Genomic DNA, 27,136 nt, shown 5'->3' with positions numbered 1-27,136 from the left:
GTTCTGCTAGTTATCCAGTTTGTTACAAATGTGAACATTTTCTGTTGGTATTGCTTCAGTAAGGTCCTCAGGTTTTGGTGGGCCTCTAGAAAAAATGAGATCTGGAGTTGCAAAACAGTGGGCACACTTGGCCCTTCAGCAGTTGTTGAACAATATCTTCCACAACCACCGTTAATTGTGGCTAGGAATGCTGGGAACTGTAGTGCAAAAACAGCTGGAGGGCCAAGTTTGCCCATCCTTGAGCTATGCTTTCCAGCCACTAGTTAGTTTGGCTTCTATTTATTCTATACCTTGTGCACCAAACTAAAATTAATCCCCAGTTTAGCTAATATAATGACTACATTTTTTTTTGTACTTCTGCTTTCTGCCTTGCAAAGCACCCGTGTATCCTGATTAGTGCACTACAGCTGGGGTAGCCAACCTGAGGCTATCTAGCTGTTGTTCCACTACAGCTCCCATCATACTCACCCACAGTGGCCAATAGTCAGGGACACTGAGAGTTGTAATGCGGCAACAGCTGAAGGACTGAAGTTGTGCAGCCCTGTTCTTGAGGGAGATTTTAATAAGTGCTGGCTTTTATATTTATATACACCATGAACCAGCGTGGTGTAGTGGTTAGAGTGCTGGACTAGGACTGGGGAGACCCGAGTACAAATTCCCATCCAGCCATGATACTTGCTGGGTGACTCTGGGCCAGTCACTTCTCTCTCAGCCTAACCTACTTCACAGGGTTGTTGTGAGGAGAAACTTAAGTATGTAGTACACCGCTCTGGGCTCCTTGGAGGAAGAGCAGGATATAAAATGTGTAATAATTTTTTTAAAAAATCGGCCACTGCTCCTTTACCATAGCATGCCTTGCTGCAGACCTTTGTATACCAAGCACAGTTTAACCTGACTGAATCCGCCTTACACTTCCTCTGCTTATTCTTGATACTATTAAAGACTACTAACTTTCCCCACTGCCTTCATTTTTTGTTTTCTTTTAGTGGTGGTGGTGGTGGTTTGCTTAACATTTAGCCTGAGGAAGAGTTTTGTGAAACTCAAAAGCCAGGTTACTCTATTGTGTATCCCCACCCCACCCCAGTCCTAATAAAGCTATGGAATTGTTACTGTTTTATTCTTTTGTAATGGACTAACTCAACTGCCTGCATTTTTTGGCACCACCAATGTGTCTGAATCATGTAGAGTGGGCACCAAGAGGTACTTTCAGCCAGTCTTCGCACCCATTCATGAAGTATGCAGGGGAATGGTCACTCTTACAGTATGTTGCATGTGAGCCATTAGCACCTGGATGGGATGGTGTCTTTAGCAGTACTGGAAGCCCGCACAAGGTCTGGAGCATTCATGTCATGTGCCTCAGTTACCCACTCCAGTCAGAAAGTTGGCTTTTGTTTTGTGGATTACATGCATCCCGTCTCCAATAGCCACCAGTCGCGCTACCCCTGCTGCTTTGCTAATCAGGCACAGAAGTACCTTTTAAAGTTCTCTTAGATTTAGCATGGGGGAAGCAAATGTCCCTGTTCAGTCCAGCATAAAATCCCTTCCAGTCAGGAGTGACTTGTCCTAATGAGCTAGGGGAGGGGTGCCAAAGGCACAGCTGCCTCACGTGCTGGGAGCTCGGTTTGCTCTTTTCTCTCCCATCTCACCCCGAGAGTCACACTGCCTACAGGCTGGTCATTCATCAGGTAGAGCTGTGCAAGCTGGTTAATCATTGACCAGCGTAGCCCACACAGCTTTATCTGATGAATGGCCAGTCTGCAGGCCGTGTGGCTCTCATTAATGCTGAGGCAGGATGAGATTGGAAACAGGGGAGCAAACGGAGTTCCCAGAGTGAGGGGCAGCTGTGCCTCCTTTGGTGTATCCCGCCAGCTCGTCAGGACCAGCTACCCCTGCTCCCAGTCTGCGGGGAACCATTTTCTCCAGCCTTTTGCTTTGTCAGCTTCTTTTGGTTGTTGCTGAAAAGCTGTATATGCAAAATTGTACATAAATATGTTTTTATAACAATAATAATAATTAGTAATAATACTACTTCAGATGTTATGAATGTGTGCATATTCACACCAAAATAAACTTGTAAACCACAGCATGAGGCTTTTTTCATGCATATTACTTGAAGCAATAAAATAGTTCTGCTGGGGAAAAATGGAGATTGTAATGCAAAATTCCAGCACTAAGTAACAAAGTAATAAAGATTGTTGTGGGAAAGGGATTCACCAGTTACGAGATGGAGAATTCCCACTCTTATCATTGGGAGGTAGTGGTGAAAGCTTGGGCTGCCTCAGTCAGCATCATGTAAGCATGCAGTTAGCTTCTTTTAGGGATTTGTAACCCAACTTTCCTTGTTAAGAAAAAAAGCCCACGGCAACTAGCAAAATTAATATCACAACTGAAGAGCATCCTCATAAATGGATGTTGATCTTCCCCATGGCCAGGGCCTCTCTTCCGTTACTGACTTGCTAGCCACTCTTGTTGATGTCCTTAGCCCACGCCAGAGGCTGTTACATAGTCAGCAACCACAGGCTTGAATGGCACTGACTGATGCACTCACTGTTCCACCTTCTGACAGCTATTCGTAGAAGTGGCAATTAGCCTGCCTGCCAAGTTGCCCTTAATCAGCAGTCCCACAGCAGACAGCTTCACTGACGACTGCTGCTTATAGCTTATATTTTATAGAGGTTAATTGTGCTTCATTGCCAATCTTGACTGCCTACCTGAGTTCAGCAATTTAGTGTAGGAAAGTGTTTATATTTTGCTCGATAACATTGTACAAATCATTCTTGCATTTTGTTTAAATTAACAGTTATAACTTCCCCCCAGAATGTGTGGAACTGAATGAACAGATTATAAACAGCACCATGACTATATATAAAGAGGCTATGGATAATCTACTCCCTACTCCAACTAAATCACACTATTTGTTCAATCTGCGTGATTTTTCTCGAGTTATTCAAGGTGTTTGTCTATCAAGACCTGAAACGACAGAATCTACTGGAACAATAAAACGCCTTTGGGTTCATGAGGTAAACGTCCTTCTAATAAATAAGTGAAGGTTCTGTCTTGATTTGATAGTGTAGAGAAATTATTCCCTAATGTGAGAGTTCTTTTTAGGCAGGGTACACAATGTTCCATCAGATTCAAAGCTTTATTGATCACGGTACCGGTACTGATCACGGTACATCAATCACCAGGGTGAGAGAGAAGAACCCCACAAAATGGTGTTTACAGACGATATACTCAAACCTTAGCAGTTATGCAAATGCATTAGGTCAGACTGAGCACCCTTGTGTTGTGCATCTTCAGACCAGCATTAACCACTCACAGTTTTCTAGGCTAGATACATTTTTATAACTATTGCATATGTCCAATCTTTAAGCCACAGAGAGACTATTGTTTATTGTTTTGCACTCATAGGATCTTTCCCAAATACCACAGACAGGGAGTAAAACTTTGGTTCACTTCTCCATCTTAGATTTCTCTCTTCCATCTTAGATTTTCCTCCAATAATAGACATTTTATTTTCTTGTATGACAGTGTAGTCAACTTGTGAATTTTATTACCATGGTGTAAGCCTTGTAAGTAATAGCTGTGTTTTTTGTCAGATATTTTGTCAGATACAACTGGTGCTACGAGGGACAGATCATTTTCATCTCTCTCTCCTTCCCTTTAAATTCCATTGAGAAATATGTCCCTGAGAGTCATGCAGCCCTTAGGGACATATTTTCAAGAGTCACAGTGGACTTCAGGGGCTGACATGATGAACAGCCTACCTCCTCCATAATGGTTTGTGCCGGGGCTACTGCAGGCTTCAAAACTGTTTTGAAGCAGCAATTGCAGAAGGTGCATTTCTGCAGGTTTCCCCATTGTCACAAATGGGAAAACCTCCATTACGGGGGTGGCAGGCTGCACATTAACTCTAATTCGTTTAAACCAGCATTCATTTCTGTTGATGCAGCTCTGCATTTGGAGTTTCATATGTATTGTACCTGAGAGAATTTACATTGTCATCATACTTATGACTAGAATACCTCAATAATTATTCCAATAATCATACTGTCAATTACCATGCAGGTCCTTAGAGTGTATTATGATCGTTTAGTAGATAAAGCAGATCGATCATGGCTCGTAGGATGCATTAAAGAAGTAGTGAAAAGCCATTTTGAACAAGAATTTGATGAACTTTTTGAGAGACTGGACTTCAATTCTGATGGCGTGGTTGAAGAAGATGATTTGCGAAGTCTGATGTTCTGTGATTTTCATGATCCTAAAAGAGAGGATACAAACTATAGAGAGGTCTTGGATGTGGACCACTTGAGAGTTGTTGTAGAGGGCCATATGGAAGAATACAACAACATGAGCAAAAAGCCTATGCAGCTGGTGTTATTCCGGTTTGCCATAGAACATGTTTGTAGAATTTCACGTATTTTGAAGCAGCCTCGTAGCCATGCCCTTCTGGTTGGTGTTGGAGGAAGTGGTCGGCAGTCTCTCACTCGTTTAGCTGCTTTTATGTCAGATTATACACCTTTCCAGGTTGAAATATCAAAGACTTATGGGACCAATGAATGGCGTGAAGACCTAAAAGTCATTCTACGAAGATCTACTGAAGGTGAAATGCAAGGTGTTTTCTTATTCACTGATACCCAGATAAAAAGGGAGTCATTTTTAGAAGACATTAACAACTTGCTAAATGCTGGAGAAGTACCAAACCTCTTTGCAGTAGATGAGAAGCAAGAAATTTGTGAAAAAATGCGTCAAATAGATCGCCAGCGTGACAAAACAAAGCAGACAGATGGTAGCCCGATTGCTCTTTTCAACTTGTTCATTGACCGCTGCCGAGACCAGCTGCATGTTGTACTGGCCATGAGTCCCATTGGAGATGCATTCCGTAACCGTCTTCGAAAGTTTCCAGCTCTTGTTAACTGCTGCACTATTGATTGGTTTCAGGTGGGGCACTCTGTGGCAATATGCACATTTTGTGGTGCAAACATTACATATTTATTTATTACATTTCTATACTGCCTCATACTAATGTCTTGTGGCGGTTTACAAAATACAATTATAAGTAAACAGATATGGAAAAAGAAACATAGTTATTCTAGTTTGAAAATGCAGCCTGCCTCATGTCCTGGTTTTCTGATGCTTAGTGTCTGAAGGCAAGCTTTTACATGTCAAACATATCCCCTTCCTGCATTTGGAAATGATACAGTTCCAGGAGAACTGTACTATATAATTTTTAAAAAATGTGTAGATTTAAATAATAGACTGAGTGGATGGCTTTGTGCAAAGTACAATCTTTTAGCTCCAGTTCTTTAGCCTTAAAATGGGGATTATAAAATCCTACCTTAGAAGATTAATAAGTGATTGAATGGGACCAGAGTTTGTCTTTGCTCAAAGACTAATCATTCCCATTGACTTCATGTGTTGGATATATCTGGTGGCATTTGGCTTTTCTTTTTCATGATGTTAGGTCCTACAGGATGACTTTGAGATATTGGATGTCTTCACCACCACTCTAGCCACAATCAGCACACACTAAACACTTACACTTAGTGGCTGACATGATGGGCAGTGCTCTGTCAACCTGCCAGAGCTGTTGCACATTCCCAATATAGTGTGACTGAGCTGCTTTGGAATGACTTAAAACTGCTTCTAGGGAGCTGCACAGCCCTCCTTCCATTGTTTCCTACTCAAGGGGTGCTGTGCAAAAATGAGTTTATGTCGGAGAGGAGAGCTGGTCTTGTGGTAGCAAGCATGACTTGTCCCCTTAGCTAAGCAGGGTCTGCCCTGGTTGCATATGAAAGGGAGACTAGAAGTGTGAGCACTGTAAGATATTCCCCTTAGGGCATGGGGCCGCTCTGGGAAGAGCAGAAGGTTCCAAGTTTCCTCCATGGCTTCTCCAAGATAGGGCTGAGAGAGATTCCTGCCTGAATGCTTGGAGAAGCCACTGCCAGTCTGTGAAGACAATACTGAGCTAGACAGACCAATGGTCTGACTCAGTATATGGCAGCTTCCTATGTCATTCTGGAGGCCTGTCGTGCTACACTGTTGGGGCTGCCTTTTAAGTTGTGCAGCAGCCCTGGTGGGTCTCTAATGTTGATGGAGTGCTGCCCTTCATATTGACCATCAGTTTCTATGGGTTGAACACTGTGGTGTCTATATACCAAATATCTCTAACAAGATATGCTGTAATGAAACTTCATTAAATTGAGGTTGTATTATGCCATGTTTTCCTCTTTCTATTTTTTATTGGAAATGGCTAGCAAACTTTCTTTATGTTATATCTTGTTCTGCAATATAATAAAATAATTTGTTTCTATTCCTTAAATGTAGTCATGGCCGACAGATGCATTGCAGGCTGTTGCCACTCGCTCCTTGGAAGATGTTGAAATGTCAGAAGAAACCCGGGACGGCTGCATTGATATGTGCAAAAAATTTCATACTACAACCATAACTTTGTCTGAAACGTTCTTTACTGAAGTCCAGAGACACAACTATGTAACACCTACTTCATACCTTGAACTAATTTCCACCTACAAATCCTTACTGGAAATGAAAAGAACGTAAGTATGATTAATATAACATTTGCTGGGCGGGGGGAGGAAGTCTTGTAATCCTTTTTTTGGATGACATTAAGTGTCCAATCTAGCAAAAGATATAGGTAAACAGAAGTAGATCTCTATGCATGTTCTCCCTTCCGTCCCTCTCTCCCTTTCACACCCGATCACCCACCTCAGATTAGACTACTTGCACACAAAAATCTATTCCCACTAGAGCTATCTGAAAGGGACCCTAGGAGGGCAGTTGAATATGACCCCACACCTGTAGTTCTCTTCCAGTTCTGGCAGGGCCATGACAATATCGATTCATTATGCCTCTCTGCAAACTATTTTTGTCCAGGGTTCCATAAAAACTAGAGAGAATCCTGATTCCCATTATTTCCTATTTATAGATACAGGTGACCCTTGTTATCTGTGGTACTGGTACCCACGGTGTCACGTATCTACAGTTGGGTCTCAGGGACCCAGTTTCTTTATTCGCGGAGCGGAAATAGGGTTTATTTTATTTTATTTTATTTTATTTTATTTTATTTCTTTACCACCCTTCCAAAAATGGCTCAGGGTGGTTTACACAGAATAATAATAAATAAATAAGATGGATCCTTGTCCCCAAAGGGCTCAGAATCTAAAAAGAAACCAGCAACAGTCACTGGAGGTACTGTGCTGGGGGTGGATAGGGTCTGCTACTCTCCCCCTGCTAAATAAAGAGAATCACCAGGTTAAAAAGTTACCTCTTTGCCAAATTAGCAGGGGATTTTTGCCTCTCTGCGGTTCTTGAGTGGCTGGAAATGACTTTTGATGTCATTTCCTGCCACCATTTTGTAGTGCTGAGCCATTTTGTGGCTCTTTTCTGCAAAAAAAAACCCAGCAGCATCAACAACAGCAACCCCCCCCCAAACCCTTTAAAAAAAACCCTCCGATGTTGGGGTTGGGGTTTTTTAAAGGGTTTTGGGGGGTTGCTGTTGTTGATGCTGCTGGTTTTTTTGCAGAAAAGAGCCACAAAATGGCTCAGCACTACAAAATGGTGGCAGGAAATGACATCAAAAGTCATTTCCAGACACTCAAGAACCACAGAGAGGCAAAAATCCCCTGCTAACTTGGCAAAGAGGCACCTTTTAACGTGGTGATTCTCTATATTTAGCAGGGGGAGAGTAACCTTTCCCACTGAGCACCCATGAAACAGTATTAACCATTTTAAAAGCTTTATTATTAAAACAGGACATAAATTGGAGCAAATGGGGGAAAATAGAAAAATAGGCCTCAGCCTTATTAAGACACCTAGGTAACACAGAGAAAAAAAGAATAAGTTAATGCAAGCGGACTACAATTACTGTCCCTACTATACCTTTTATCTTGGTCCTTGAGGCTGTAATACTCCATAGCCCTCCAAATCATCTTCTCAGCTCAAACTAAGTAAGGCCTCAGGGAGAGAGACAGAGAGGCACTTCACCTTCTCTTCTCTCCAAAACCTCCCAAGAAAACTCACAATTTGGGAGGGGGAAACAAACAAACAACCATCCTCCTAAAATAGAGGGGAAAGCCAACTCTTAATTTAATTGGTTCCCATGTGGGAGACTAGCCAATTACAGGGTTTGGTTTGTGGTCTGACCGTGATGTCATCTATCCTAGCAGCCAGGTCCAGACACTGTTAAACCTTTGCTCACTACAGAAACACACACCAACTACAAGCTGTCTAGCCAAAATATATAACTACCACCCATTTGATTTTAAGCCATAATGGCATGCGCAGAATTATCCCTCTTTACCTCAGGAGAGCCATGAGGGGTAGATTAGGCCAAGCAATAGTGACTTGCCTGGAGTTACACAGAGTGCTCGACTAAGACTGAGGCAACTTGTGTGGTGACTTCTTCCTTTTGTCTCCAAGTTCCATGCCCACCATTCTATCCACAGTCCTCAGTGGGGTGGCTCTCCCATCAGTTACTTTTACCTCCCAAATGTGTACCTCTTTGTTCAGAAGTCAGTTTGAACAGCAGATGCAGTGGAGCATATTCAGCAGTGGTTGAAATGTGTATGTGCAAGTGTGAAAATCAAGCACTGAACCATACAATGGAAACATGATCTGTCCTACCTTCACAACATTGGGTACTGTGCCCACATAATAGCCATGAGGATAGAATTCTATAGCTCCTTTTAGTGCTCTAGCCCTACCCATCTTGTGCAGTGTCTTGTATCTTAGCAGTTGGAGTGTGTATCGCTCAGTTCCTTTCCAACCGCCACAGCATTGTCCTCATCAGGGCTTTGCTCCCCAGATCAGCTTGGTTCTTGGTAAAAGTAAGAAAACAGTACATTATATTTGTGTTGGTTTTTTTCTGGCTTGATTGCCAGACTGTCTACGGATGACACTTTTGACTAATGGATGTTAAAAATGATTTCAAGAAGTGGGAGGGTTGCAGGGCAAAATTGCCCATCATTGACCACCACCATTTATGCCTGATCTGACTGGGGGAAGATCACAACATTCGGATGTGCAAAATTTGTTTGTCTCTCTCCCAACAGACAAAAAGAGCACAGTCCACTGCTTGAGGGCCACTTTGTTGGTTGGTTTTTTTCTGGCTTGACTGCCTGGCTGTCTACAGTACTCCTTTGACTAATGGGTAATCAAAAAGTATTTTAAGAAGTGCAAGGGTTGCAGGACAAAATTGCTCATAATTGACCACCATCATTTATGCCTGATCTGTCTGGGAGGATATCACAACACTAGCATGTGCAAAATTTGTATGTCTCTCTCCCAAAAAAGAAAAAAAAAGAGCAGAGAGCACTACTTGAGGGCCACATGCTAGTGTTGTTCAAGCTTCCACCCCAATGCCCAAACCCTCATCAGCAATGGTGACTGACTTGGGAGTGAGGCAGTCAGGAATCAACAACACGATACACCCACTATGGGGAATCCACCTCTCCCAACATTGAACGTCGGAATTGAATGCTATGGCTCCAGTGCCGACAAGAGTGCCTACATTGCTCTTGGCCAATAAGGCAGAAAAGACAGAGTGTCCTATTAAGATGCCATCTAGATCTTTTAAACGTCCACAGGATTTGAAGCATGAGCGGTTGACACCAGATCAACCAAGAAAGCCTAAGGAAAAGGAAGCATGCAGATTCCAAGCACTCCTCTCTTTCCTTGACATTGAAGAGTAAGCAGTCCTCAACATTGAAGCATCACTCCTCCAGATCGCTGGAGTGTAGAAAGACTCCATCGCCCTCCACTGTACAGGATGGTGCAAGCACCCTTGGTATCAATGTCGATATCGACAGTGCCAGTAACTATATTAACATTTACACAATAGGCTTGTGAAATAATTACACTGCCTTTACCCACGATACCGACAGCAATATCTATCGAATCAGGGCTGATTGCACCATTGGTGACGGCGGCGGCACTGGGTATAGAAGCTCAATAGGAATCCCTTTTGACATTGTTAACATCAAAAGCGGCAGTGACAGGAGGACCTCAGGATTCAGGCTAGAGGTCTCATGCAGGAATATATTTACCTTTCCTCATGCAGTAATGCCTCTAGTGACAGTGTCTGTATAGGAGACATCACAAAGCACACCTACCATCTTCCAGGGCTTCTTTAGCCAGGGGTTAGACATGGAGGAGGACTCTGACAATGAAGTCATGTACATTCCAAATATGAGCCCCTGGTGGCGCAGTGGTAAAACTGCCGCCCTGTAACCAGAAGGTTACAAGTTCGATCCTGACCAGGGGCTCAAGGTTGACTCAGCCTTCCATCCTTCCGAGGTCGGTAAAATGAGTACCCAGAATGTTGGGGGCAATATGCTAAATCATTGTAAACCGCTTAGAGAGCTCCGGCTATAGAGCGGTATATAAATGTAAGTGCTATTGCTATTGCTATTGCTATTCCAAAGACTCGGTCAATGTCCCCTGTCAGAATGACACCTCACATAGCTCCAGGAGTGTTCCCAGACTGCAGGTTTTACCTCAGGTTTACTGAGAGGCTTTTATGTGAGTTCGAAGCTGCTCAAAAAAACAATGCAAAAAGTGGGTTTTTTTAAACCCCAGATTTAAATCTGGCTATACTCTAATGCTCAGTGAAAAACCCGCATTGTGTGTGAAGTGCTCCCTGATAGTTCTCAGGGACTTGGGGTAAATCTGTCCAAAATGTCAAGGCATCCCCTCCATTCTGGAAGAGATGCAAACTAAAAGACGGGTTTGGAAAACTTCCAGGTTGTCATCACAGGCATCATGGTTGACATAGGGAGCGACTACCTACCATAGCCCAAGACATAGCTTTTACCCCATCACACTGGATACTACAGTTCCCCAGGGGCTTCTGAGTGCGGATTTAGGCACAGCACTTTTGGATATTCAGTCTCTCCCTGCTGCTTCTGGAAAGCACAAAGAGATAGATACAGAAAAGCACCTCAGAGAAGATGTGCCCATGTTGCCTTGTACATGGCTACCAGGGCAAACCAACCCATTCTCAATACAGAAGACAGAGTAGCCAGGGCAACAGTAACTGCTGTGATGGCAACTTCGTCCTAGGTCCCTCATGTGCCTGCAAGAGAACAATGGGGAAGCAAGTGGATGTGACAAATCTGCTGCTGCTGAAGAGGTTTATGACTCATCATCTAATACTGATGCTGATTCAGCGCAAACTGAGAACTCAAAATGGATCTGATCAGTTTCTGATCCATTCCCAGATGAGAATGTTGTGACTAGGCTATCCATATCACCAGCAGAAGAACTAAAAACCTATCATGTACAGGTTCCAGATATAGCAAAGGCCCTTGGGCTTAGTGATAGAACAGCAAAGGACAGTGAAAAAAAAGATCCAGTTTATTATTTTGTCTCAACATCCACGTCATCCCAGTCATCGGCTCTTTCTATGCTGCCCATTCTAATTCAATCAGCTAAATGCCTGCTATCTGTAAAGGCTCACTCTACAAGGGCAGTGTCCACATCAGCAGCACATTTGTCTGGAATTCCAGCAGCTGACATTTGTAAGACAGCAACTTGGGCATCTGAACAGTCCTTCATTAAACATTACACATTGGACATTTGCAGTGCAGTAGAGGCAAATTTTGGTCAAGCGGTGCTGAAAAGAGTATAATAGTAGTCACACAGCACCCACTTCCACAGGTAAGCTAGCTTGTCACCCAATATTGTACGACGGAATGTACGACGGATCACGGCAAAGATAAACAGGATGCATACCTGCAACTGGTGATCTTTGAGTGATCCATGGACATTCACACAATCCTCCCAACCTTTCCCGCTGCAGTGATATACTTACCTGTCTTACTGACCCTCTAAGGATTACTGAAGGACTGCTTATCATTGCCGGGCAGCCATTCAGGAACCAAGCATTATGCTTTCCAACTCTCAAGATAACAGGCACGCTGCACACGATGGGCGGGGCTTGAGTGCCATGAGGAGCTGTAGCATTCTATTCATGAGGCTACTACACAATTATTGCTCTTGGAATTGACTCTACAAAAATTGGATGGGGGGTGAATGAATTGAATAAGGCTGATGATAAATGTTTTACATTTTCCATGGTGTCATATGCCACCATGATGGAACTCAATGGTGAGGTGGGGTCAGGAAGGAGAGTTTGGACAACAAGAGTGGGAAATGTCTTGGCTTGAAGAATACTACTTCAAGACAGTCACTACCCCTTCTGCTTTTGAGGCAGAAATGTATCAAAAATTCTTTAGTTTTCTCACCAGCTTTGTGTTTCTGAGAGAGAAGAGGTTTGTCACATTTAACCTCTTAGTGTTCGGAATTAACCCCTCCCCAATAATTTAAAAAGCATTATGTGTGTTACATCTTCTGAGGAATGGAGGGGGTAGTTGCACATTGAATCTGCTCATTGTTGTGTGCACACACTCACCCAGTCACACAATAAACTAACAGCATTTACTGTTAGATATCTGTTCCATGATACCTTTCCCTCCCTAAAACTTCAGCAAATATTGATGAAAATATTAAATTGACCCCTCACCAGCCATTAACTTGTGACTAGGGTTAGATGGAAAGGAGCTGGGACTGAGCACCAGTGCCTCCTCCCAGAAAAATCCAGAAAACCGAAAAAATATTCTGCATAAGAAGACCCAAGTTAAAGTAGGGACTCCTGTCTTTGTTGCTAACATTTGTTTTTTCACCGTGTTCAGCCACAGGCTCAAGTAACACATGCATACCAGGGGATATACTGCCACATTTTGTTGTGGGTCCATCTTGCTGTTCTAATGCCAATCTAATTTTGAAGCCACCCTGCTAGTTTTTTCTTACTGAAAAGCACAAAAAGCATTAGTTCAGATCCGCTGACTGACATGTTGCAAAAGCACAAACACTGGCCGTCATCCAAATGCTGAGCATGTGCAAGGCTGGTGCAATGGCTAGTTGCACCAAGTCCGGAGTCTGCATTTCAGGCTACCGGTGTGCTAGCACAGCAAGGTGTGCAACCTGTGGCACACCTCGTCTGTAATTTCAGTCTCAGAATAACTGCAATGGCAGTCCTCCTTTTAATAGTTGAAGTGAAGCTATGCAGAGAAGGGCCCGTTCCACCAAATATAGGCAGTGCTGGTTTTTATAGAGAGAGAGGTGGTTTCTGTGGTGGTCCTAGACTATAAATGGCTTGAAACAGAGATGGTCCTCCAGCTATTGTTGAACTATAACTCCCATCTTCTCCAGCCACAATTTATTATAGCTGGGAATGCTGGTAGCTGTAGTCCAAAAAGAGCTGGCGGGCCAAGTTTTCCCACCCTAGCTTGAAACATGAGTACCAGCAATCAGAAGTCAACAGCCAATGCAATTTATCACAATACTTCCTGAATATATTTACCTTTCCTCGTGCAGTAATGCCTCCAATGACAGTGTCTGTATAGGAGACATCACAAAGCACACCTACAATCTTCCAGGGCTTCCTTAGCTAGGGGTTACAGGTGGAGGAGGACTCTGACAATGAAGTCATGTCCATTCCAAGGACTCCGTCAGTGTCCCCTGTCAGAATGAATGATTTCACATATCTCCAGGTTGTCACTACAGGCATGATGGTTGACATAGGGAGCGACTACCCTACCAAAGCCCAAGACATACCTTTTACCACAGAAACACTGGCTACTACCATTCCCCATAGGCTTCTGAGTGTGGATTTAGGCCAGAGAAACACAGGTATAAATTTTAAAAAAAATAAAATAGCTTTTATCTAAAAGCAAACTGTTATCTAATATAAAATGCAATGTAAGAAAATGTTAAATCAATGGATTACCCAAACAGACATATGTTTAGGGTTGTGAGCCAGGCTTAAGAATTTAAGAAGATTGAAACAGGAGTGTGTTTAACAAGCTATTAACACATCCGGGAAGTGCTTTTAAATTAACTTGATTGTATTTGTATGGATGTGTTGCCCAAATGAAAGTCTCCTGAATTACCTTCAGTCAGGTGATGAAGATGAAAAAAAGATATGAAGTTGGCTTGGAGAAACTGGATTCAGCTGCATCCCAGGTGGCCACAATGCAGATAGAATTGGAAGCCTTGCAACCTCAGCTCAGAGTAGCTAGCAAGCAGGTTGATGAAATGATGATAGAAATTGAGAAGGAATCTTTAGAAGTTGCTAAAACTGAAAAAATAGTGAAAGCGGATGAAGCTGTAGCCAATGAGCAAGCAATGGCTGCCAAAGCAATCAAAGATGAATGTGATGCCGATCTGGCAGAAGCCTTGCCCATCTTGGAAAGTGCTCTGGCTGCTCTTGACACTTTGACTGCACAGGTACGATCAGCACAACCCGTTTCTGTTTCTTATGTAAAAATTAAAAAACAAAAGGCACCTGGCTTTCAAACAGCCGGTTCTACTACACCTGCTGTTACTTTTTTGCCATCATTATGAAATTTACATGATGCACATTTGTTAAATTTATAATTTTAATGGAGTTCCTCCCACCAAGCAAATACAATGCAAAATTAAACAAGGTTGGGGGAAAGTGATACGTTGGTTGTGTTTTTTTGGTTCACTGGCTCTGGATTTGTTAGTTGTTTTGGTGCTAGTTTCCTATTTGGTTTTTAAAATTATTATCATGTTGATTGCTCTTTTATATTCTTATGGTGTTATTATTTTAAGAATTCTTTAATTAACATATTCAACAAAATGCAAAGGTAAAATGAATATATAAATTAACCAAGAGATCATGCAGATCTGGATTGAGATCCATCAAGATCCATAAGTATGGGTTCTGTGCCTGCACAGGAACCATGCGGTAGTCATGCCTTAGCTTGTCGAGGCCCGCCTCCACACCTACAGAGTGCTATTTAAAAGTAGGCTGGGCGCCATGTTCCTCAGTTCTTTTCTGACCGGACAAAACTGTGTCACACAATGATAGCAAATGAAGGTTATCAGATAAATTGGTCCATTTAGCCAAATGTGTTTTCCCCAAAAGACTGATGAGCTAATAGCTTGTTTTTAATGTTTATGCTGCATCAGTGTACATATGGGGTGACACCCAGACCTAGGGATGTGCATGAGCTGGTTCGGTGCTCCTTTGGGAAGTGCCAAACCAGCTTGGGTGCTGGAGTTCGAACTGGCTTAGTAGGGTGGGGAGCGGTTCCCTTTAAAAGCAGGTAAGGAGCTCCTTACCTGTTCATCCTTGCCCCGCCACTTTTCCAGCTGCCGCAGCCACTCCCCAAAAGGCCGCACGTGGCTGTGGTGCTTTCCCATGCTGACGCTGTACAGAGGCTGCAGGGAACAGTGCTGCAGCTGCACGTGGCCTTTTGGAGAGTGCTTGCCCCCGCTGTCAGAAAAGTGGTGGGGTGAGAGATGAACAGGTAAGGAGCTCCTACCTGCTTTTTCAGGGAATCGCTTCCAGCCTCGCCTGCCAGCTGCACAAATGGCTTGTGCACGCCCCCAAAGCATAGTGGTACTTTTGTCAGCAGAAGCTCCTTCCCTGAATGGGTGTTCTTCTCTTGCAAGGAACCTTTGTGTGAGAGCAACCGTCCTTCTGTTGACAGAACAACAACAGGATATTTATATACCACTTTTCAACAAAAATTTCCAAAATGGTTTACATGGAGAAATAACAAATAAATAATATGGCTCCCTGCCCCCCAAAGGGCTCACAATCTAAAAAGAAACATAAGACAGATACCAGCAACAGTCACTGGAAGTACTGTGCTGAGAGTGGATAGGGCCAGTTACTGCCAGAAGGCATTTCTGCCAATGGACTGCTACTCCACTAAAGATCTGTATTCTGTCCACTTTCCATTATGGTAAATGATGGAAATGATAATTGCTGTATATCTGATCATTTGCTGTGGACACTGAGTTGGTCTTTGGAATTACTAGTAAATGTCAGAATTTTCTGACTTTTCCCTTCCCACTATTCTACAGTCTTAAGAAATTCTGGTAAATGTTAACATTCACGGAGGCTATTCTCATGACACGAACTGTCTGGGTTACCCCAGGCAGCTCATATTGTCTGGAGCACCAGGAGCCCTCCACTCTGGGCTGCTCCAACCAAGGATAGCCCGCCTTTTCTACCCGGCATTTTACCAAGGTAGAACAAACCGTGGGCTCGTTCTACTTCAGCAGGCGATTGTGTGGGCAATCGCTGCCAGGGAGAAGGCTTCCCCCTGGCCCACCACCATTTTGGGTAGCAAGCTGGGGGAGAGGAGTGGCCACACTGCGCACAGTAGCAGTAGCAGCAGCTGCTGCGTTCCTGGCATGGGGCACACTGGGATGTGGGGGGATTTCCTCCTCCCTATCCTAGGTTTGGGTTCCACCATGCTGCTGCTTGTGTGAGTGCGTGGCACGGAGGAGCCATGATGGCCACCACCTGTCTTCAGGCAAAGTCAGGCTAGCTCCTGCCTTCCCGCCAGCCCACCCAAGTGGCGGCTTGAGGTCATGAGAACTACCTACTGAGTTTCTGACATGTACTGTAAGGACCTTAAATGTGCCAAGGTGCTGATGTAGCATTTAAAAGTACAGGAATTAGTTCAAAATGAAAGATTAGGACAAAGACTGATCATTTGTTGGAGGCATACAGTGACATTTAAGACTGGTATTGCTGAATCATGTCGCTGGGGATTTCAGAAAGCTTTTTATTGAATGCAGCAGAATTATTATTTGACTGGAAAACAGAGAGATATACTACTGGCTTTGAAAAAGGAAATGTAAAGGAGGAACAGGAAAAATATAGACTTGTCAGTCTAAATGTGGGGGTTTCCATTTGGAAAACTGATTGAAATTATTTGTTCGGGAAAGTGCTAGGGATATATATTTTAAAGTATTTTTGAACTGATAAGTTTGAACAGATTTCTGAAAGCTACATTATCTTAAAAATCTATCAAAAATGATAGATATAAAATGCTCTCAGTAGAAGAAAATAAAGTCAATTTTCAGTATATATTACAAAAAGCTTTTAAGGTTTTATTTTGCCAGAATTTCAATATTTCTGGAGAGTAAAGATAGAGTAGTCAGGTAAGTAAGAACTAAGCATGAGGCACAAAGTTAGCTGTGTCAGTTGTAAGACTAACAGCTTTTTCCAGATACATTGAAATAGAGTTGAATGCTTGAATTAAGCCCTCCAGCCTGTTTTTGAGTAGCTGTTGTTTATCTTAGGATATTACAGTTGTGAAGTCTATGAAGAGTCCTCCTGCTGGTGTGAAGCTTGTTATGGAAGCCATCTGTATCTTGAAAGGCATCAAGGCAGATAAAATTCCAGATCCAACAGGCACAGGCAAAAAAATGGAAGATTTCTGGGGCCCAGCTAAGAAGCTCCTGGGCGACATGAGATTCCTGCAGTCACTCCATGAATATGATAAGGACAATATTCCTCCAGCATACATGAATATCATTCGAAAACAGTATATCACCAATCCTGAGTTTGTGCCTGAGAAGGTTCGAAATGCTTCCACTGCTGCAGAAGGACTGTGCAAATGGGTCAGAGCCATGGATTCCTATGATAAGTAAGCCGGTACTGGAAAGCGTAGCATGAATGAAGAATGTTGGCCTTGCTAGATATTGCTTCTCACTCTCATTTCCCAAGCAGTGGGAAGTCCTAGGAGCAGAGCTGTAGCAAGGCTAGTGGTGGATTGTGTCCAAGCTTTCAGGCCTCTGCTGGCTTTGACTCACTTCCTCCTCCTGCTGCCTGCCCACCTGGCTTCTGTGGCCCCACCATGTTTTAATACTGCCGTTGCACTACAACAGACCCACTGACCTCTGTGTGGTGGACCCTCCAGTAGACTGCAGAGGGTGGTGCATTGGCCTCTTCCTGCAGGCAGTGCAGGTAGCAGCCGGGCATACACACCACGCTTCAGCTGCAGCACATCCCACAGCCATGGAGGCACCTTGTGCAGAGGCATTGCCAAGCCCAATGAGCAACCTAACCTGGAAGCACAGCCTCACTACTTCTGCCCTTTCCTGAACCAAGGGAAGGGAAGAGGCATGATATTGAGGGGGTGGGACTGTGCTGTTGCTATGGCAATGAGAGGAGGGGCAGGAGGACGGGCCCAAAGCGGCTCAGCAGGTGGTGGCCCAGTCAGTGCTCCTTTGACCCACCAGGCAGAGAGAGACTTCTCTGCCTCACTGGGGCCACAGCTGTGGCTTCCCATGGGTCATATGAAGCTGGTCTTGCCCAAGGGCCCCATGGAAGCCAAGTGGGCAGTAGGTCTGTGACGGTGTGGCAAAAGCAACATTTTTCAGGGCCCATTGAGACTGGGCGGTTGAGTAGTTGGTTGGCAGTGTCAGCAGGATTAAAATATGGTGGGCAGATGGAGGTGATGACAGTAGATGGTGGGGCCCTGGCAGTTCCTGGGGGCTCGGTGACCGGTGTTATCAGAACATGTTTGAACACTAGTAGCTACACCCTTGTGTAGGAGCAAGCTTGTATGGGGGGGTCTGTTCCATTGTGAGGAGAAAATGCTGGGGAGTACACTGTTTTTGTGTCACATGTTTATTTGGAAATATGCGTGTCTATTTGAGGCAACAGGGATCCAGGCCCAAACAAACCATCAATGTACCCCTGCAGATCTCCCAGGTTGCAGCCAGTCAGCTGCAAAAACTCAGACTTATTTCTTTTCACTGATGTGGGTGGCTGTGATTTGGATCAGAGCTGCAGTGCTGCAGGAGGAAGGGTTAATGCTGTGCCCCACATCAATTCCCCAACTTAAACCACACACCTTGTCCCAAAAGCTGCTATAAGCTAGGGAGGGAAGAACTTTCAGGCAGAATTTTCAGGGGGGTATGCTCTTGGGTGACGTAGTGCAGGAAGAACAGCTCGGATCAGAGGTGTCAAACTGGGGTCCTCCAGCTGTTGTTGGCCTACACAACTCTCATCATCCCTGGCTACTGGCCACTGTGACTGGGGTTGGGCCAAGGACAGCTGGAGGGCCACAGTTTGGCACCCCTGGCTTAAATAGTCCCTCCCCTGCACTATAGTCCAAATCCAAGTCCCCCATCTCTCATGACTACTTTCTGAGAAAGCAAAAGATGCCAGGAACTTCAAACAAGGAGATTCCACATTGTAGCAAATTTGGATGGTTAACAAATGTATAAGTTCCTGGCAAAACCAAATACTGAAGCTGCTTGCAACCTGTTCTTCAACACTGGCAGCATCAGTGTAGATTTGTGTGGCATTTGTAGGTAGATGTATAAGGACAAAACATTTACTCTTTTCCAGAGTAGCAAAAGTTGTTGCCCCTAAGAAGATAAAGCTCAATGCTGCTGAAGGGGAACTGAAAATTGCTATGGATGGTTTGAGAAAGAAACAAGCAGCCCTAAAGGAAGTTCAAGACAAACTGGCTAATCTTCAGTTGACCCTAGAGGAAAAGAAGCAGGAGAAAGCTGACCTGGAGAACCAGGTTTGTAACATCCATCTTCAAAGTTACAAAAGTTATAACAGGTTCTAACAACTTATAACAACTGTAAGAAATACATGTTGACATAAGTGGTCTCTTTTGTGATCTATGACTGACAGCCAGACCAACTTACTGAACGGTACTGCTCCGGCATTACTCTAAAGGACTACTAAATTTCAATAGGATTTCCTGTAGCAACTTTACCCACTCTTAGCCAGTGTAACTTGGAGGAGGCATCGTAAATAAGATTGTGGGTCCTTTTCCATGATTAGTGGTTCATGTGAATGAACCATGCAGTTTGAGAGATTATTTAAAACTTACTAAAAGAGAAGGAAGCCCCACCCAGAAATTATATTCCCCTTATACAGGATGCTACAAAAAGTCCTTACACCACACCAAAGTATATGAATTGTCAATTTGGGGGGTGGAAAATTCCATTTGTACACAATGAGTCAAATGCCACAGAGGTTAGCCGATAGCCAGTTTAGCCAGGGACTTCCATGCATATCTCTTGATGAGACTTAGGCAGACTTCCTTGCTGCACCTACATCAATAATAACAAATAAAATCCACTGTTAAAAACATGAAATATGAGAAAGTGTCAGGTCTTGATGGTTTCCCCATAGATGCTATAAATTATGTGGGGGAATCATTCATTCATTCATTCATTGCCTCATTCTTCAGCCAGCAAGGCTCCCAGAGTGGGTCACAGACAACTGATAAAAGTAGTAAATCGTTAAAAACAATAAATTGTGGTTTCTTTCTTGTCTTGATTGCTTCTCTGTCTCCTCCTCATAGGCCAGTTCTATCAGTTCTGTGAGGGGAAGAGGGGCCTAGTCACAGCTGGAGCAGGAGCTGCGGCTGGTGGGGATGGCTTCTTCTTCTCATCGGGCAGTCAGTTCTTGCCATCCATGTTATATGAAGCCTATGTTTCCCTGATTCACAAACCAGGGAAAGACCCTTCCAACTGTTACAGTTACAGGCCAGTTTCTCTTAATTGATTAAAAAAAATCCTGACTGCAGTCTGCAAAGATTGCAAAAAGCTATCGATTCATTACGCCACAAAGACCAAGTGGCCCTCATAAGGCAAAGGCAGGGATTCAATAACATTAGGCCTCTTTTTGATGACATATGCCACACCTGAACTGATTGCAGTTATATCTTTGAATGCTGAGAAGGCTTTTGATAGGGTTCCTTCTCACCCCCCTAATTGCTTTCAGACTCTCAGAACAATTTCAACACTGTGTTCAGATTCCACACCTTTGCCTCAGTCTCAACTGATCAACGGCATGATATCTAATCTTATCGCACTACAATGTGATATTAGACAGGGTTTGTTTGTTTGTTTATTACACTTTTATACCGCTCCAAACTCGTGTCTCTGGGTGGGGTTGCCTGCTCTTTTGATTTGCACTTGAATAACCTTTGTGTGCTTTACACCATAGTGACAGCATCAAAGGCTTTTCACTAAGGGGGAGCAGAGGATAAACTCCTCCAGTGCATAGGGACATAAGAGCCTTGCTGGATCAGGTCCAAGGTCAATCTAGTCCAGCATCCTGTTTTCCACAGTGGCCCACCAAATGTTTCTGGGTAGCCCACAATCAGGAGATGAAGGCATGCCCCCTCTCCTACTGTTGCTGCCCTGCAGCTGGTATTCAGAAGCCTCCTGCCTCTGAGCCTGGAGGCAGCCCATAGCCATCAAGTCTGGTAGCCATCGATAGACGTGTTCTCCATGAATTTGTCTAGTCCCCTTTTAAAGCCACCCAAGGTGGTGGCCATCATCTGAATGTAGATGATACTCTGCTTTTCACTGAATGAATGAATGAACGAACGAATGAATGATTCTTTATTTTGATCATTGACCCGCATAGACATGCAACATACAGATTCCCAAACATATTTAGATCCCATATAAATCTGATACATAATACATACTGTGCTTTTCTTTGCTGAACCTGTTAGAGTCATGCTAAATTTGACCATGCTTCTTAATCATTGGCTGCCAGGCCATTGTCCGTGTCCTGATGTCCCATATAACAGGCATATTTCCCAGGAGCAGAGTCATAGTGGGCAACATGAAGGAGGACTCAAGACCCGAGCTGACTTCATCTTTTAGGGGTCCCTTGGCAAACTGCCCTCCATGGGCCCTCTTCTACCTGAGTGTCTCCGGGTTCATGACAGGGCTTGCCCTTGAGGGGATGGCAGTGAAGAGGCAACAACAGAGAGACTTTCTGCTCCACCCCAAGGGCTTTGGGCACACTCTCAGGGATTGGCAGTGGCTCTAGGTCTTGTCTGCCATTCATGATCTTCTCATTGTGAAATGCCTGATAAGCTGCCAAGGTCCAAGAAACCCAGGGTTCCCCAGGACACAGCTGGAAAATCACTAGCCTAGAGTGATACTCCAAAACATCTGTCTTTCCCCATTAACTAATGCAAATCTCATGCCTACATAATTAATTGGTGATGGATATTCAGTCAGAAACCCAAAGCAAACAGGGAGAGGCAGATCTTAGAATGTAAAATGGATGGAGCTGTTGTTGGTAGTAACAAAGAAGCCTTTGACTAAAACTTGAGCAAAGGAAATAAAAGGTGTGCCATTTGTAGGGTGACCATCCGTTATGGTTTTAGTCTGGTTTGGAGGGAATGAAGGCTTCACCAGTGCCTGAATTATTTCTGCTGAATTTGGAAAGGTTAAGGAAGAAATGAGGGGATGTAAATGTCATTAATTAAAAAAAATACTGTTTGTTTAATTTTATGGTTTTTATTATTGATTGATTATTAGAGTTATATACCACCTTTCATTAAAAACAATCCCAAGGTGGTTTACAAAAGTTAAAAAACATATAATAAAAATGAGTTAAAATATTTAGCTAAAAATATAAAAACAGTCTGATATTAAAATATATAATATACAACACAGAAAAATTATACATGGATAAAAACACACATAAACAGCAATCAAACAGTCATGTAAAGGCCTGGATAAAAAGCCAAGATTTAACCAGCTTTCTAAAAACTGTGACGGAGTCCGAGGCGCGAATGGCCACTGGGAGAGCATTCCAAAGCCTGGTGGCAACAACAGAGAAAGCCCTGTCCCGAGTGCACGACAACCTAGTCTCCCTCATTGTCGGCACCCGGAGCAGAGCCCCCTCAGATGATCTTGTCAAGCGGGCAGAAACCCTTGGGAGCAGGCGGTCCCTCAGGGATCCCGGGCCCAAACCATTAAGGGCTTTAAAGGTCAAAACCAGCACCTTGAAGTGGACCCGGAAACACACTGGTAGCCAGCACAGCTCTTTCAAAATAGGTGTGATGTGATCACACCGGGCAGCTCCAGATAGAACCCTAGGTGCTGCATTTTGTAGAAGCTGCAGTTTCCGGATATTCTTCAAGGGCAGCCCCACGTAGAGCGCATTGCAGTAATCCAGCCGTGACGTGACTAAGGCATGGGTAACTGTGGCCAGATTTGCCTTCTCGAGAAAGGGACGCAGCTGGCGCACTAGCTGAAGCCATGCAAAGGCACCCCTTTTTAAATTATTGTATTGTTTTAACTTTATATGTGTTATACGTTGAACTGTTTTAACTTTTATATGTGTTTTAATTGTTGTTGGCCGCCCAGAGACATAAGTTTGGGCAGAGTATAAATTTGATAGATAGATAGATAGATGTGAGGATGCAGAAAGTCATGTACTGGACACTTTTGCAAAATTTCTGCCATCTCTAACATTAGTAAACATCTTTGAAAAACTGCTGAATAGAAAGTTCAGTATTTATTCAGCAGGCTGTCTATGCTCATGTGAAAGTGACCTTCATAAGTCAGCGTCATTCTCTCATGAGATATGTATTGCTTATTTGAATGCTAATATTTTCTATATCACATATAAATCCATTATCAATTCTGCATTTCATACTGAAGGTAATAATTTATCTGGAGGGAAGAAGAACTGAACTGCTATAGACCTTGCTGTATTCAGCCATAACAATTTGTCACACACATTTCCTCCATTCTTTTTTCTTTTCTTAAGGCTTTGCAAATTCCAATCCAAAGGCCATTTATTTTACTGAAAAATAATCATATCGTTTGGCCAAATCAATGCATCTGTAGTAGTCCTCATGAGCATGAAAAGCAAAATGTGTAACCATTTGCAGTAGCAGTGGGCGTAATGGCCTTACTTAACGTTGGTATTTTGATTTTAAGGTTGACTTGTGCAGCAAAAAGCTAGACCGTGCAGAAAAATTACTTGGTGGCCTTGGAGGTGAGAAAACCCGCTGGAGCCAGAGTGCTTTGGCACTGGGAAAGCAGTACATCAATCTGACAGGCGATACCCTCATCTCATCAGGCATCGTATCTTACTTGGGAGCCTTCACATCCCACTACCGACAAGTAAGGAATGAATGAATGAATGAAGGGCATGTCTGCATACTCAACATCTGCAGAGCAAATGAGCAATTGTTTCCCCCAGTTAGCCAGATTTATACACCTTTAAATCAACTTGAAACAAAATGTAAAAAGTTAAAAATAATACTTGGTCAACAAAGTGGTTGCCTTAAGATCCATGTGAAGCTGCCTTTTTGGTCCATGTCTAGTCTAGTGTTGTGTGCTGTGCTCTAATGGGCAGCATCTGATTTTCCCATTCATTATACCGAATTAACTTTCTCTCTGCAATCTGATATCTTAAAACTCTTTCGAATATATCAGAATTTCCTGATGAGATCTCTGGATTGCCGATCTAGATAAATCTAGTTGTGACTGAGGCTATTCTCATGATGGGGAACAACCAGGCTAAAGGAGCCCAGCCCAGTTTCCCCCCATTTTGAGAATCACTGGGCTCGTCCACAAGCCCGGTGGTTCAATAGCCACCAAAGTAGCCCTCCTCTAAAACGAGGTTAGCAGACCGAGAGCTCCGCTAATCTCACTTTAAAAATTGTGAGACGCCACGGCAACTTGCGAGTAGACCCCTGAACAGGAGGCTGCAGCAAGCCTCCTGGCATCAGGGGTCCCCCAAGAATGCCCCGCACACTCCATGACGGAGCTGGTAATCATGTGGGCAGCCGATCCAGCCACCCAGGGAGGGCTTGATGCTCATGTGCGGGGAGAGCGGGCTTGATGCGCTCTCCCCGCCACACCCCATCCAGCTCTCCACATTGCTCATGTGGAGAGTCTCACTGTCTCATTGAAAGCAAGTGGGCTCGAACTCCATCAGTTGGTTTCAGAGGAAATTAGTCATGACTAACTTTAGTTGGATGGAGGCTAACAAGTCAAATGACTTGAAGCCTCTGGAAAAGCATTTAGATTGCCATTAGTTTTATATTTTTCCCAGATTCCAAACCATGACTGTATAATCATGATCTGGATAGTGATCCACGACAGTCATAAATATTGGGTTCTGCACCTGCACAGACCACTTTGGGTAAAATTCGTTAGCTCCTTGAGATGCCTCCAACCGCCCACTGCGCATGCTCCACGCCCTCTTATATCAGCGGTTAGGCGTCCCTCTTCCAGTTTCTTTCTGACCGCCAAAGTGATCACTTCTTCGGTATCACTAAAGCTTCTCAGAATAAAACTAAGATACAAGGACAGTTAATTTGGCTAGGACACGGATCGGAAAATCTTTAATCAAACTTACATAGCCGTGTCTATTAAGCCACATCATAATGGTACCAAGATATTTGTTCCACAACTAATGGAATAAATTAGTAATAATAAAAAACAATATTTTGTATAGAGAGGCATACATTCTGTTTTCTTTTGTGTTGTGCAGTCATTTGTGTTCTGTTTTTCCCCCCAGTCCCCAAAGAACCTTTCTTATTAATCTTTGCCAATTCCTTAACAAGTGATTTGGGACTTGTAGACGGAAATTATGGAACACAAATAATAATTCAAGCAGGGAGGAAAATAATTTTATGACTGATGTTATATCTCATCAAAATAGCTTTAATTTATCCCAATTGCCCCTTATCTAACTTGATTTTATTAACAAGTGGCAGGCAATTATCCTTAAATCAATGTTTTAAATTGCTTGGGAGATAAATCCAGAAATATTTAATTGGAGTTATTTTCTAAGGGATATTAAGTCCCTTGCAATTTTTTTTTTTTTTTTTGGTATCTTTATCAGTTCCCAAGACCAACATTTCAAATTATGTCTAATTTATACCATGTGAATTTACAGTCTGTCAGCAACTGCAATCCCATTGGACTGTTACTGATGGAATGGTGTCAAGTTGTTTGTTAGATCATGCTGATTACCATTTTTGATGGTAGGCAACTTGCATCCTTGCAAAGTGGAGGTACTTGAAAAATAAAATGGTGTCCAGTGATTCAGGGTTTTTTACTAAAGTCACACCAAATACGGGTTACACGATAGCAAATGAAAGGAACGGTTACTACAAAGTAGAATATTGTGTAAGGAATTGTGTTTTGGGGCCAATAAATGTGAAAATCAGTATTATTGAGTTCAAAACACATTTCCACTATGACCATTATGCAGAAGTAATGATGACTGCCATGTCCAGCAGTACACCATGGGCAGTTCAGCACCTCTCATGCCAATGTGGATGTCTAAAACAATGTTGGAATTGTTATGCAAGAGCACTCTTGTGCTAATTTGGAAAGTTGTGCAATTGTACTTCCATGATGCTGGGTCCATATTTCCAATGGCTGTAGCGTCATGGAAGCACAGTTGCTCAATTTTCCATGTTAGCACAAGAGTGCTCTTGTGCAATACCCCCAATGTTGTTTTAGACATCCACAGTACTGCTGACGGTATTCTGCGGGACATGTCAGACTGTGCCATTAGACCTTTTTCTTTTTTGGCTTCCATTGTTGACCACACTAGATTACTTTCTTTTATTTTCTTTAAGTTTGGTGCCAGTGGAAGCTTTCCACCTGGAGCTTGCTTGCTTGCTTATTTATTTATTTATTACATTTCTATACTGCCCAAAACTTGCGTCTCTGGGTGGTTTACAATTAAAATTTAAAACATCAACTCACTTAACAATGAAAATCATTTTAAAGCATTAACAATTTTAAAACATTCAAAACTCACTATTTTTTTAAAAAGAAAGAAAGATTTCCCCCCCTTTTCTTTTAATTCTTAGAACCATAGATCTAATTAAAAATCAGGGTGAATACATGTGTCTTCAGTGCCTTTTTAAAAGTTGCCAGAGATGGGGAGGCTCTTATCTCAACAGGGAGCGCATTCCAAAGTCTAAGGGCTGCAACGGAGAAGGCCTGTTCCCAAGTAGCCGCCAGGCGTGCTAGCAACCATTTTTATGGGGACCACAGCACAAGGAAAAAGAGTCAAATATCCTCTCTCTGTGTGCTGCAGTTGTCTCACACACACACACACACACACATACACACACACACACACACACACACCCCTCAGTAGTTGCTATGTTAATTAAGAAAGAAAAAAAGATGGGATGTACCAATGAAGCATTTTAGTGTCATGTCTGGCTTGACTCTCAAGGCAAACTACAAGTTATGTGGTAGTTCTGTGATTGGGACTCCCACATTCTTTTTATATTCTTTTGAAAATGTGGGTGGGGGGAGGGGGCTGATTTGGTTTAGGGCTAGACGGAGAGGGCATTTAACTTTGAATCTGCACTGATTTCTAGACTTAGATTGCCCATCTGAAATTGCTATTAGCTGCAAAAGGGAAAAAATAATAAAGGCATTGATATTATGCTTATATGCTTGGCTGATAGCAGCTTCAGATGGGTGATTTAAGTTCAGTAGATGGCTCAGCACC

At 43.2% G+C, this 27,136-nt stretch overlaps 1 protein-coding gene across 7 annotated transcripts in view; it reads left to right on the top strand.

Moving 5' to 3' along the window:
- DNAH7 (dynein axonemal heavy chain 7) overlaps positions 1-27,136 on the top strand; it is a 249,486-nt gene that overhangs the window by 157,397 nt on the left and 64,953 nt on the right. For all 7 annotated transcript variants that reach the window (XM_053276796.1, XM_053276777.1, XM_053276818.1 and 4 more), the window contains 7 exons: positions 2,801-3,020; positions 4,069-4,941; positions 6,328-6,557; positions 13,977-14,307; positions 17,149-17,495; positions 19,208-19,388; positions 23,581-23,766. In XM_053276796.1, the coding sequence (XP_053132771.1) occupies positions 2,801-3,020; positions 4,069-4,941; positions 6,328-6,557; positions 13,977-14,307; positions 17,149-17,495; positions 19,208-19,388; positions 23,581-23,766 (2,368 nt within the window). The remainder of the gene's footprint in view (positions 1-2,800; positions 3,021-4,068; positions 4,942-6,327; positions 6,558-13,976; positions 14,308-17,148; positions 17,496-19,207; positions 19,389-23,580; positions 23,767-27,136) is intronic.

Source organism: Hemicordylus capensis, chromosome 1 (assembly GCF_027244095.1).
Source record: "Hemicordylus capensis ecotype Gifberg chromosome 1, rHemCap1.1.pri, whole genome shotgun sequence".
In the NCBI taxonomy this organism is placed as follows: Eukaryota; Metazoa; Chordata; class Lepidosauria; order Squamata; family Cordylidae; genus Hemicordylus; species Hemicordylus capensis.
This window is presented reverse-complemented; position numbering and strand designations above follow the sequence as displayed.